At 38.9% G+C, this 14,372-nt stretch overlaps 1 protein-coding gene across 1 annotated transcript in view; it reads right to left on the bottom strand.

The window, feature by feature from the left end:
- The window catches only part of LOC128643790 (zinc finger matrin-type protein 1), an 88,266-nt gene extending 76,653 nt beyond the window's left edge, over positions 1–11,613 (bottom strand). The window contains exon 1 of the mRNA XM_053696603.1: positions 11,458–11,613. Coding sequence (XP_053552578.1) covers positions 11,458–11,596 — 139 coding nt within the window. The 5' untranslated portion in view covers positions 11,597–11,613. The remainder of the gene's footprint in view (positions 1–11,457) is intronic.
- Positions 11,614–14,372: the final 2,759 nt, after the last annotated feature.

The following is a 14,372-nucleotide window of genomic DNA, read 5'->3' on the forward strand; positions in this document are numbered from 1 at the left end:
ATTCCACTGCATACCCCAATCACGTATTCAGCACTGTGCAATATTGTGTACAAATAAAAACAAGAGACGTGAATTGATCAGGCACATGTACTCTCGCTTAGGGCCCCATGATCTAAAGCACTTCGCTCTGGCAAGATTATCTAAGAAGTCAGTACTGTAAGGACCCTCAATTTTATAAGGGCAAAGAACAGTTTCTCTCTACATGCAGACACCTGCTTTACAAAATAATATTCAAATAAAAAGCCCCCCCAAAATATTTTTTTTGTGATTTCTCACCAAGCTGGCAAGTTTTTGATCATCCAATGTAGAAAACATTTTTCTTTAATGCTTTTATTTAATAAATTATGTGCTCCTCTGAATGACAGGCAGTTTTGAGTACAATATCCCTTTAAAGCAGGGATAGGGAACCTGGGCCCTCCAGATGTTTCAGAACTACATTTCCCATGATGCTCCACTGGACTTCAGAGTGCCTAAGCATCATGGGTAATGTAGTTCTGAAACATCAGGAGTGCCAAGGTTCCCCGTCCCTGCTTTAAAGGAATGCACCTTGATTAGCTGCCGTATCCATCTCTCCTGTAATTAAATATTAGTTTTTGGACTGGTGGCCTTAGTAGCCATATTTAGATGTATTAAAGGTTCCTCAAAAATGCATCAATGTTTTAAAAAACAAAACTGTATCAGAGTACTCCATAAATTTGGTGTCACTTTAATGTCTTTAAAAAAGGTTAGTTGCTGACCAAAGACAAAAGCAGTGACTAATGTGCGTTACCAATTGTTGTCCTATGACACTAAGTGATAAAGGGTTGACAGAAGTTTGATTTGCTATAATTATCATTGTGAAATTAAAGTTAGTGCTCGTGCCCCCATCTCAGAGAGATACAGAGTAGCAGCAGAAGCTGTACATTTATTACAAACACGTGTACGCTTGTTAATAAAGCAAACTAATACACACAATAAACTCACCGATTGTTACTTTAGAATAAAAGTAACTAATTTTAGTACTACACAATAAACATTTCAAATATTTATTTAAGGGCCATTATAACGGAAAACATAATATGCTTTTATTGGTTAGAGGGGGTCATTAAAAACTAGAGATCCTACACCTCTATGGTCCCGAACAGAAAATACCACTGACAACCAGCAGAACTACTCCGTTACCCAGTTGTGTAACTAGCACAGTCATCAGAAGTTTCCGCACTGGACCAGCAGTTCTCTGCGGCTCCCAAGGGGGTACTTAAAGAGGTTAAACATGTTGAAATGCAGGGTTGCTAGTTTTAAAATGATTCACGATACACGAATAAAAGCGTGTAATTTTTGTTTTTGCTATAACTGTCTTCTAACTTTAAAACTACTACATAGTAGTTTCAGATACTTACATTGGATGTGTCTGAACAGACACCTATACATAGTTAAAGGGGCAGTCTGATAAAAATATTACATGCCCTCACTAGCTAAAAGGGTGCGACTTCCACAAAGAGAAAGTCATGCTTGAGAGCTGCAAGCCTTTCTTCAGTGGCTCACCAGCTGGCAATACTTCTGGCTTTTAACATGACTGTGTTTAACCCCATGCGGAGCTTGTGGAATTAATGTAAAAGTGACATGCTGTATCACATGACAGATTCTCCTTTTACATTAGAATGTCTACTGCTGTATGTACATGCACAGGCCTTTAAGCATTGCTTTCTCTTGCACACTTGACAGATTTAGAGTAGAGAAAAAAAACTATTAGATTCAAGCTTGCAAACTAAAAAACTAATCCAATTTACTTCAATTATCAAGTTTACTTTGTACTTTTGTATCCTTAGTTAAAGAGCATACACATCCGGAGTAATATATGGCAGCAGTTTCGTAACAATGCTTTGAACAATGTTATACATCATACTAGAGCTGCAACAACTAATCGATATAATCGATTATGAAAATAGTTGTCAACGAATTTCATAATCGATTAGTTGGTTTGCAATTGGTTGGTCTGTGCACAACACCAGCTGCTTCACGCCAATGAGCTCCTGCACATAGTATTGTGTTTTATGGTTCTGTCCTTAGCCTAAAGGACGTCTACAGACGTTTACTTGTCACTTTTTCTGGACAGTATAAGTTTCTTTTTAAGATTACAACTACTCCTGGCTTATGCGTTACCCAGAAATAATAGGAGTCATCATTTGGTTTGTTTATATTAAATCAGGTGATTTGGGACTATGCTTTGCACGATATAGTGCCCAATTTATTTACACCTAGCCCTAGATTGATGGGAGTTATTATTTTAAAGGGATACTGAGCCCAAATTTTTTTTTTCGAGATTCAGATAGAGCATGCAATTTTAAGCAACTTTCTAATTTACTCCTATTATCAATCTTTCTTTGTTCTCTTGCTATCTTTATTTGAAAAAGAAAGTCCAGAACCCTGGACCACACTTGTTTATTGGGGGATGAATTTATTCACCAATCAGCAAGAACAACCCAGGTTGTTCACCAAAAATGGGCCGGCATCTAGACTTACATTCTTGCTTTTCAAATAAAGATACCAAGAGAATGAAGAAAATTTGCAAATAGGAGTAAATTAGAAAGTTGCTTAAAATTGCATGCTCTATCTGAATAACAAAAGAAAAAACTTGGGTTCGGTGTCCCTTTAATTGATGTTCACTATTATCTGTTTGCACAATTATTAGAGAATTGCTGGCTATTGCTGATTATAATTATGCACTGTATAGATAAATGCATAAGGCTTAGTCCTGTTATTGATATATAGACCTTAGCACTTTTGATTTTTTTTTATATTTTTAATTAATTGTAATATTACCAAATTCAACCTCTAAGTATATATATATATATATATATATATATATATATTATTTTAAGAGCAGACTAGATAATTTTTTTCCCTAACCCTATAGCTGGTTATTCACCATTGCATATAGATATTCAAAATATTTTTGTTAGAATGAAGTCCAGGCTTACTTTATTAAGATATCCCACCTTGGTAAAATTGGCAAAACCCTACTTATGCATCTCAGGCACCTCAACACCATCTTAGCTCCTCTTGTCTGCTGCAGGCAAAATAGTTTGGATTTTATTTTAAATATAGGGAAAATATTTTTTAATCCGATTAGTTGATTAATCGAAAAACTAATCGGCAGATTTATCGATTATGAAAATAATAGTTAGTTGCAGCCCTACATCATACAAATATTGTCAATTACAAACCAAAAGTAATCAACTGCCATATAATGAAGCAGATACTTGCACACTCCTGAGCATACTTACCTGTTTTTCAACACAGGATGCTAAGAGGACAAAGTAAATGTAATAACTGTAGTCTTTTTTTAAAATTGTATTATGCTGTATGTGAAGAGGAACCTTGTTCTTTATAAATGATGACTGGGTGTTAAGTGACAAATTGTAACACTGTAGAATCTACTGCTGCCGATCATATTTGTTTTATTTAAAGGATATTTATCATTGAGTCATATTACAAATAAAAAATAGGGGGTGTGGGGATGGAATAAAATCATACTGGATGAAAGTGCCATAAAACATTTTGAGTTATGTGTATATTTTAAGAGTCAACTGAGGTAAAACAGTGTGTAAAAAAAAAAAAAAAAAAAAGCTTATAAGTATTTTAATAAAATTTTCAAAAATATGCAAAATTACTTACACTTTAGTGTTGCCAAGTGTAGCCTGCTCCACCCCCCTTATCGGTGTCCTACTCCAAGTCTTGTGGGATCATATAACAAAGTGTGCATGTGAGGATAATTACTTATGCAAGCAACGGGGGTTGAGGAGGGACAGCAGGTTCTGCCATTGTTTGTTGCCATGGGGATGTCACATGCTTTGTCAAAGCATCAGCATTATACTGTGCCCTGCTTTAGTCAGGTGCCATGTGACTGCCCCTACCGTGCACGAGTGCATTATGCAGAAGCTATGGCCTGGATAGCACCTTCCATATATTAAAATGCCCAGGTGGGAGTTTGCTGCAAAAAAATACTATGCCTGAATTATAGGGGTTAAACCATTTTGCAGGTAAGCTTTGGCTGCATTATATACTTAGAAACTTGTGTTAGTTCATATTGTTTTTTGTCGCTTTCAGGCATTCTTCAGCACAAAAACAGTCACTGTACATCAGAGGCTAAATTTATATGTCCGAGCCAACTACAATTCTACAAAGGTTTATATTCTGAATTGCAATAAAGACTGTCACACATAAAGGGCCATTAGAATTGAAAATTTACAAGTTCTAATCCATAAGAGCATACAAATTTTATGACTATTGACCCTGCACTACTGTGGGTTTAACCGATCAGGAATCATGGTGCACTGCTGTTACTGAGCGGAACTGGATGCTGATCGCACAACTCAGATGTGCAACTAGCGCAGCTGATTGGATCAGCAGAGTTTTCCGCTCAAGACCAGCAGTACACCACAAGTCCTGAGCGGTATTTCTACTGTGTGTTTAACCCCATTGCAGAGGTTGAACATATAGTGCTGCAGGGTCGATATACTATCCATTTGCATTTCTTGGCATGGTGTCACTAATGTCATCTCAAAGATAAAAAAAAAAAAAAAACTAAGCACATTTACCATATAAAGAGTATGCATATTATTAAACAAAAAGGATAAAGATGTCCTAACATATGTGACAATGATTTCCATTTAGTTTTCAAAAAGCTATGAGTTTTATTCATTTTGATTTAGTATGAGGTCATAAAGTCAAAAGGAATCTTCCTATGTTATAAATACTTTGTAAGAAAATGGTGGAGCTATTTGTACATGTGATGTAGGGTGTAAAGGTTCCATAGTATACACATTATGGTTGGGTAGATCCAATTCCCACACCATGCACAAGTTTTCCCCCTAAATTACACTAGTCATGCAAATAGCAGCTCTACACACACAAAACAACTCAGTTACACAAACGGACTAACAGGCCAACACCATACAAAGGATTCAATCTCACAAAGAAGGTTTTCAGGAAAAAATTTCACTCTTATACCACTCAAAGGCTACAGCCCCATACTCAAGAATTGATAATGGATCCCCATTTTACACAAAATAAATTAAATATGTAAGTGGACAGCACATTACCTACATATTGGTATTTCTGGAGCTCATATTGTACAACAGGTTCTGGAAGCCTGATAACTCATTATGTATAGCTTGTGATTTGGTAGTGTTCGTGGTTCCCTGCTATGTACACAAGACCAGTAGGTGCCCCAGTCCTATACTGTACAACACGGTATTTTTGGGTCTCCTCTAGTCCTTTGCTATACTAAAAAGGATCAAATGGTGCCACACAGTTACTGTAAATCATAGGACCAGAACCATCTAGTCTAGAATGGGGGGCGGGAGGAAAGTGGACCAGTAGATGCCAACTAAACGTACAAAACTTAGTTTGCTTGTATAACTAACTAATTTTGTCCAACATTTCATCCACTAACTAAATTAAAATGCGTTCATTAGTTCCCCCTATCAGAAACTAAATGTACTAATGAACACATTTTGTAATTTTTGGAAAAACAAATAAAATCACACAGTTTTGCATATCTGGTGCCAACCATTCCAATACAAAAACACAAGAGCAGCACAGGACATCTTGTTCAATGCTTAAAGGGACATAAAAAGGTTTCCTTCATGATTCGGACAGAGTTTGCAATTTTAAACTTTCCAATTTAATCCTATTATCCTTTGTTAACCCCTTAACGAACAAGGACGTGCCAGACACGTCCTACAAAAAACGGTTGTTAACTGTTAACGACCAAGGACGTGCCTGGCACGTCCTCAGGGGTTTCAAGCACTGGAAGCGATCATGATTGCTTCCCGCCGCATTTAGGGTATTGCAGTGATACTCTCTGCATTGGTCAACGATGGTGCCGATCATTGGTGGCGTGGGAGGGATAGCAGGGAGGCTGCCCATTGCTGGAAGAGTTCCTGAACTTCCTGTTAGCGGGGATGATGGGTTCGGGAGCGCGTGTGACAATTGTGAGGTGGGGGAGGGAAGAGAGCTGTTTGAGAGGGGTCAGAGAGGAATGTGTCAGGTGGGAGGCTGATCTCTACACTAAAGCTAAAATTAACCCTACAAGCTGCCTAATTAACTCCTTCACTGCTGGGCATAATACAAGTGTGGTGTGCAGCGACATTTAGTGGCCTTCTAATTACCAACAAGCAATGCTAAAGCTATATATGTCTGCTGTTTCTGAACAAAAGGGATCCCAGAGAAGCATATACAACCATTTGTGGCATAATTGCACAAGCTGTTTGTAAATAATTTCAATGAAAAACCTAAAGTTTGTGAAAAAGTTTTTTTTTATTTATTTATTTTTTATTTGATCGCATTTGGCGGTGAAATGGTGGCATGAAATAAAACAAAATGGGCCTAGATCAATACTTTGAGTTGTCTACTGAAAAAGATGTATACATGTGAAGGGTTATTCAGGGATTCATGACAAATATCAGTGTTACAATGTAACTAGCGCTAATTTTGGGGGGAAAAAATGGTTTGGAAATAAATTGCTACTTGTAAACTTACTGCCCTATAACTTGCAAAAAAAGGCAAAGAACATGTAAACATTGGGAATTTCTAAACTCAGGACAAAATTTAGAAAATATTTAGCATGGGTGTTTTTTGGTAGTTGTAGATGTGTAACAGTTTGTGTGAGTCAAAATTAGAAAAAGTGTATTTTTTTCAATTTTTTAATCATATTTTATATATTTTTTATAGTAAATTATAAGATATGAAAATAATGGTATCTTTAGAAAGTCCATTTAATGGCGAGAAAAACGGTATATAATATGTGTGGGTACAGTAAATGAGTAAGAGGAAAACTACAGCTAAACACAAACACTGCAGAAATGTAAAAATAGCCTTGGTCCCAAACGGTCAGAAAAATTGCCTGGGATCACTAAAGGGTTAAAGGGTAGCAGATTCAGGAGAAATTTGAGGAAGCATTTTTTTACAGAAAGGGTGGTGGATTCATGGTATAAACTTCCATTTGAGGTGGTAAACACAAAGACTGTAAAGGAATTAAAAAATGCCTGGGACATGCATAAGGCTATTCTAAGGTAAAAGTAACATGTAATATGGGTAGACTTGATGGTCCTTTTTGGTTCTTATCTACCGTCAAATTCTATGTTTCTATAGAAAGGTCAAAAATGAAATGTGTATTTCAATTTGAAATAGAAGCATTTTTTGCAATATACATCCATTAGCAAAAATGCTTCTGGTAAACGTTATTACTGTTTTTCAGCAGCATAAACATTTCCTGTGAGGGACTGTGCACCAGTATTCAAATACCATGCTGTTGCTACAAATTAACTCTGTCCTGATGGGACCGATTTGTCTAAATCTGAACAAAGTTTTGATGTAAAAATAATTAAATCACGCAGGACAATGCATGCGATCAATGATGGGATCAGGTCAGGGTAGGGTGACCATATTACCACTTTAACCCTTTGAGTGCTAAGCACTTTCCCACCTGGGTGCTAAGATTTTTTTTAAGTTTTTTTTTTTTTTTTATCTTTTAAACAAAAATGTTTTACCTTTTTTTTCAGACCCCCAAGACGATTCCCTTTCCAATGGTGGGTCTTGGGGGTCTGTAGCTGCTTAGATGCCTGAGATACAGGCTTCTAAGCAGCATGCCTCCTATACATAACATTGTTAAGTATAAAGTTGCGCGGTGATGTCATCACACAAAACGGGAAGCCCCGGCGATAGGAGCGGGTGGGAGCCCCCAGATCTCCCTCAAGGTGGGAGAGTGCTAGTGATGGCTCTGAGCCGTCAGCACCAGAGTGGGAAACTCTGTGACGGTTCAAAGCCGTCATTAGCACTCAAAGGGTTAAAAAGGTACACATATGAAAAAATACATGTGCCAGGGCTGTTTAAATAAATGTTTTGTATAAGAACCCTGACATATGTATTTTTCATACGTGTCCCTTTTAAAAGCGGCAATATGGTCCCCCTAGGTCAGGGGGAACACCTATAAAGCTAGGCACGCCCTCCAGTCCGCAATCCCATTCAGGAAGTGCGTTTGGCTTCAGTACAGCCAAACTGCTAGGACGTTCCATGCTGTCCTAACGGTGCTAAAGGCCGGCGCAGTCAAGACGCCATGGAACGTCCTAACCACGAGAAGGGGTTAAAGGGCCATAATAGTAAAAAAATGACATGCACTAATTTGTTAGCACATGTAAATTTCAGGCTATCAACCCTACATTACTGTGTGTTTAACACCTGCAAAGGGGATATAACACACAGTAGAAATGTCGCTCGGAACCTGTGAAGCACTGCTGGCCCTGAGCGGAAACCTTCACAAACATAATGCACACTACTTACTACCAGTTCTCTGAGCAGACTTGGCGTTTAAATACAGACCCTCACAGCATATGTGCGTATGCTACTGAAAAGCAGTAAACTTTTACTAGAAGCACTGTTGCTAATGGAACTATATTGCAATAATGCCAATTTACAGTAAATGCACTCATCCATTTCAATTTTGATCTTTCTATTCTTTTAAAGGGCCATAATAGTCGCAAACTTACAAGCTCTAATCCGTTAGAGCATGTGATTTTGTGACAATAGACCCTGCTCTACCGTGTGTTTAACCGCCACAAATGGGGTTAAACACAAAGTAGAAGTGCTGCTTAGGACCCGCAGTGCAATGCAGGTCCTGAGCAGAACCTGCTGCTGATCCAACCAGTAGCGCTAGTAGCAGGAGTCAGATGTGCAGCTAGTGCTACAGATTGGATCAGTAGACGGTTCCGATCAGCACTTCTGTGTTTAACCCTTTTGCACACATTAAGCACACAGCAGAGCAGGATCAATAGTAGTAAAATTAGATTAGCGTATGTCATTTTTCTACTATTGGGGCCCTTTAATGGAGCAGCTAAGCACTACTAGGAGGTAGCTGATAACATTGGGTGAGCCAGTGACAAGAGCATAATTGTGCAGCTATAAAAAAAAAAATGCAGTGTCAGTAGCAATTATTTGATAGGAGCGAACTCCAATACAAATAATTAAAATATGGTGTAATGATTGCATGAAGTCCTACTGTTATTTTCATAAACTCTGGAAAAATATAACTTGAGTGCATAATTATTTGCTATAGTGATCTATAAAGGGAAGGGTAAAATGGATTTTCTCAGTATCTTTAAGTGCACTGGCTTCCCCTTAACTTACCACACTCCACCCATTTTTTGATTGATTTTCCCAATATAAATACAATTATATTAAAGGGATACTAAACCCACATTTTCTCTTTCATAATTCAGATAGAGCATACAATTTTAAGCAACTTTCCAATTTACTCGTATTAATTTTTCTTCATTCTCTTGGTATCTTTATTTGAACAGCAGGAATGTAAGCTTAGGTGCCGGCCCATTTTTGGTTCAGACCTTTGTAGCTCTTGAAGATTGGTGGCTAAATGTAGCCACCATTTAGCAAGCGCTACCCAGGGTTCTGAAACAAAAATGGTTCCGCCTCCTAAGCTTACATTTCTGCTTTTTCAAATAAAGATACCAAGAGAACAAAGAAAAATTGATAATAGGAGTAAATTAGAAAGTTGCTTAAAATCGTATGTTCTATCTGAATTGTGAAAGAAAATATTTGGGTTTAGAATCCCTTTACTATCGGTTGTATTGACTGATGCTGCTAACAAAAGGCTACAGCAGGTAAGCAAATTGAAAAATGTTCCTAACGGGGTCACATTTCACATCCACTTCTTTAGTGTAGTTTCTACTGGGAAAATTGATCACAAATGGGCGGAGGGTGGCAATAAGCCAGTGAGGCTTATAGATACTGAGAAAATCATTTACCCTTCCCTTTATATCTTACTATATCAAATAATTGACTATTAGTAATCAACTCATGTCCAGTATATGAAGTGTTTTTAATTCACTTTTTGCTGATATAACTCCTCTGCTGTCTAAATATCATGTTAAACTGACTAGTTTAATTTTTTTTAACTACTTGGTAAAGAGTAGCTTTGTCACATAATTAGACCTGCTTATTTTCATACTTGTTCTGTATAATACTAATCACAGTAGTGCACTGATGCTCCCAAGTCTACCTAGGTATGCTTGTCAACGAATAACAAGAGAACAATTCACATTACATCAGAGAAGTGAGTAGAAAGATGTTTAAAATTGCATGCTCTATCTAAATCATGAAGGTTTCATTTGGACTTTACTGTCCCTTTCAAACAGGACTGGCAGGTGCAATCTACTCCTTTGTCAAACTGAACAGGATCATATTTGTACTACCCAATCCTATATTACAGGGGTACATTTATTTGAAACTGATGAACCAGAAAAAGATATGTAGAATAATCCAATTACAAATGATTGGGAACTAGAACTAAAATTATAGTAGCTGTGTATCCCTGGACTTGCCAAACCCTGTTATATTGAAGAAAGTACTAATAGGTATTTTCCTATTCTACATTGAACACAGCATCTGTTGGTGCCTGCAAATCTAATATCAGGAGTTTAACAATTGCTGTACAACAAATGGCCAGTGTGACTTAGGGGGAACTATTTTGCAGAAAAAAGGGTTAAGGGGTAGTTTCCTAACTCACATTTGTACAACAGAAGCAGAGACGACATCAAGGCTATATGATACAGCATAGTGTAGTGAGATGGTACATTAGTATACGTTTAGGGTGGGGCAGTGCTAGATTTATCAGCAAACTGTATAAAACATTCAGATTACACAGGGAGGCTCGGACCCGTACTGTAAAGCAGTGGGGTCTGAAAATAAACCCCTAATCCTAATTTAGGTAGATCTGGAATAAAACCTTATTTTAATGTTCCACACTTGCTCAGGCCACAATTTCCTAGGAAAATTGCTCAGGAGACAAAATTCGGAAGAGTAACAACATTTGAACCTTTTGGCCTAAAAATAATTAGGGAGGGGGATTTGAGGATAAAAGTGCAGGTCTTCTATCTTTTTTTGATGAATGATGGTAATGAAATTAATGCACTGATGTAACTTGTGCCTTGCCCCAACTGATAGCAACAGAATGTACTTATACTGTAATACGGCAAAAGGATATGTACATAATGGGGTCTGACTCTAAATGCCGATCTCGTATAACTGCCAACGAGGTAAAATGCTAAAATATTGTTACCATGTCCGTATTCCGTGGCTTGTGCAATTCTCACGGGTAGAAGTTTACGACTGAGTAAATTTAGATCGCTAAAATAAAGTTTCGCCCAGATCAGTGAGTAAGGGAAACTCCTAGACCCACAGTAAGTGGAGCTGGCGGTATGAGGCCTAACTAGATTTCCCTGGACAGCCTCCTACGTGCCTAAATCAGCTGTGGGTCGCCCTGTCTATGCTTGGGCCTGCAGTGTGTCGCCACTAACTGGCAACTTCCTCCCTGCCAAGGCCGTATAAACGCCGCCATTGCCAGCAGCCTTTGCCTGTGTGGTCTCTCCTTCTGTCCCTGTGGGGCTCACTCAAACTCACCTTTATTTGAGGGGATGGTGGTGTGTGCATTATTACTAATGTCACCCCCCGCCACTGGCTCGCTACAATTAGCAGAGGGGCAGCTCTGGGGTGCTATACTCTCCACTAGCTGCGGAATGGTGGCACCCTCCGACGCCATGTTTCTGGCACTTAGGCTTTCCCTCTTCCCCCACCCTCCGGAGCTGTAACTACTAGCAGAGGCGTGTCCGCGTGCGTAACGAACGCCACCGCAGACGTAGCAAAGCACGGAGATGGTACTATAAATCCCAGCTGTCTGTGCTCCGCAGCTGAGCTCATTACAGATAGGTGTGGGAAGAGCAGCCATGTTTGTTATGGGTAAACAGAGGTTTAGTGTAGGCGTGCATGCCATTTCCATTGGCATAGATGATAAGTTAATTTGATAGTTGATAGGTGGAATTACCGCACTAACAGGAGCCCCAGGGCCCAAATGTTAGGGGCCCCATTGCAGCCAGTCTACACATGCTCCATGTGGTCATTATCTGTGTATAGACACTCATTATTATACTGCACAGCATACTCCGTCTCAGTGTATAGATACTCACTTTATTCACTATTAGTGTATTCCTCAGGGTCATATACTGATCGTATTAATACAGTACAGTGAGTTTCACTGACAGTGTATAAATAATTATTATATTGTCATAAAGTGCATCTTGCTCAGTATCAGAGTGTGTGGTGGGTTTATATATACTCACTATCATTATACAGAGAAATGTATATTATCACTATTGCTTATTACTGAGAAAACATCGGTGGAGGGAGTTAGGCCGGAACAGGCCCTTTATGGAGGAAATTGATGGAAAATATTCTCGGATGCATTAGAGAGTCTTAAGAAAAATATTTAGGAAAACTAATTGTAATATAATGTTTCCTTAAAGGGCTATGAAACCCATTTTTTTCAATTTAATGTTTCAGATCGAGCATGCAATGTTAAAGGGACACTGAACCCAAATTTTTTCTTTTGTGATTCAGATAGAGTAGGGAATTTTAAGCATCTTTATAATTTACTCCTATTATCAATTTTCTTTGTTCTTTTGCTATCTTTATTTGAAAAAGAAAGTCTAGAACCCTGGACAGCACTTGTTTATTGGTGGATGAATTTATCCACCAATCAGCAAGAACAACCCAGGTTGTTCACCAAAAATAGTCCGGCATCTAAACTTATATTCTTGCTTTTCAACTAAAGATACTAAGAGAATAAAGAACATTTGCTAATAGGAGTAAATTAGAAAGTTGCTTAATCCTTTACCGACCAAGGACGTACGCCACACATTCTCAAAAAAAGTGGCGTACGTCCTTGGTCTGGAAAGCAGCTGGAAGCGATCGCTGCTTTCCGGTTATTGCAGTGATGCCTCGATATCGAGGCATCCTGCAATAACCACCCTTGGCCATCCAATGCAGAGAGAGCCACTCTGTGGCCCTCTCTGCACCAGACATCGGTGGCCGGTATCGTTGGTGGGTGGGAGCAAGTCTGGGAGGCGGGTGGGCGGCCATCGATGTGCCGAGTGGAGGGGGGCGGGACAGGCGGGAGCTCGCGTGTGCACGGGGGGCGGCGGGCGGGCGGGGCGCGTGCACAGGGCGGGAGGGAACCGCTACACTGCAGAAAAAAAAGTTAATAAAAGTTAAAAAAAACATATTTTAAAAAATTCAATGATCATATAAGGGTTCTGGAAGGGGTGGGGGGTTGGTCTTGGGGGGGGAAGCTACACTACAGAAAAGGGCAATAAAAAAAAAAACATACTTTTTTTACTAAACTGGGTACTGGCAGACAGCTGCCAGTACCCAAGATGGCGCCCATTAAGGCAGAGGGGGAGGGTTAGAAAGCTGTTTGGTGGGGGATCAGTGAGGTTGGGGGCTAAGGGGGATCCTACACATCAGCATATGTAAATATGCTAAAAAACATAAAAAAAGCCCAAATACAGGTATACCCCGCTCATACAGCGGGTTAGGGACCGGAGCCCTGCTGTAAAGTGAAAACCGCCTTAAAGTGAAACAAGGCAGTTTTAGCTTTATTTTCACTTGTCAGTGTGTTTAAGAACTTGAAACATGTTTGAACTAACAGGTATTAGGGGTGTAATAGTGTTACGTTTAGTTTAACACTAGCACTGCACAGTATTCAATAAATACTGTGCCTGTAAAATAGTGACAATTACTGTAGTAAAATTTGCCAGACTATAACAATGAGACACAGATTGCACTGTAATGCTGTAAACAGTGAACTAAGCATAACAAAATGGTGCCAGTCACTTTTTTTGCAAACTAACGAAGATTACAGAACTGTTTCAAAATCCTTAAAGGTTGAACTTAAGCTCCACAAAGCGCTGTATTAGCGAAGCGCTGTAAAGTGAGGTATACCTGTATAGCTTTTATTTTAGTACTGGCAGAGTTTCTGCCAGTACTTAAGATGGCGGGGACAATTGTGGGGTGGGGGAGGGAAGAGAGCTGTTTGGGAGGGATCAGGGGGTCTGATGTTTTAGGTGGTAGGCTGAGCTCTACACTAAAGCTAAAATTAACCCTGCAAGCTCCCTACAAGCTACATAATTAACCCCATAACTGCTAGCCATAATACATGTGTGATGGCATTTGGCGGCCTTCTAATTACCAAAAAGCAACACCAAAGCCATATATGTCTGCTATTTCTGAAGAAAGGGGATCCCAGAGAAGCATTTACAACCATTTGTGCCATAATTGCACAAGCTGTTTGTAAATGATTTCAGTGAGAAACCTAAAATTGTGAAAAATTTTACGTTTTTTTTAATTTGATCGCATTTGGCGGTGAAATGGTGGCATGAAATATACCAAAATTGGCCTAGATCAATACTTGGGGTTGTCTACTACACTAAAGCTAAAATTACCCCTAAAAGCTCCCTACATGCTCCCTAATTAACCCCTTC

This window comes from Bombina bombina, unplaced genomic scaffold (genome assembly GCF_027579735.1).
Source record: "Bombina bombina isolate aBomBom1 unplaced genomic scaffold, aBomBom1.pri scaffold_459, whole genome shotgun sequence".
Classification (NCBI taxonomy): Eukaryota; Metazoa; Chordata; class Amphibia; order Anura; family Bombinatoridae; genus Bombina; species Bombina bombina.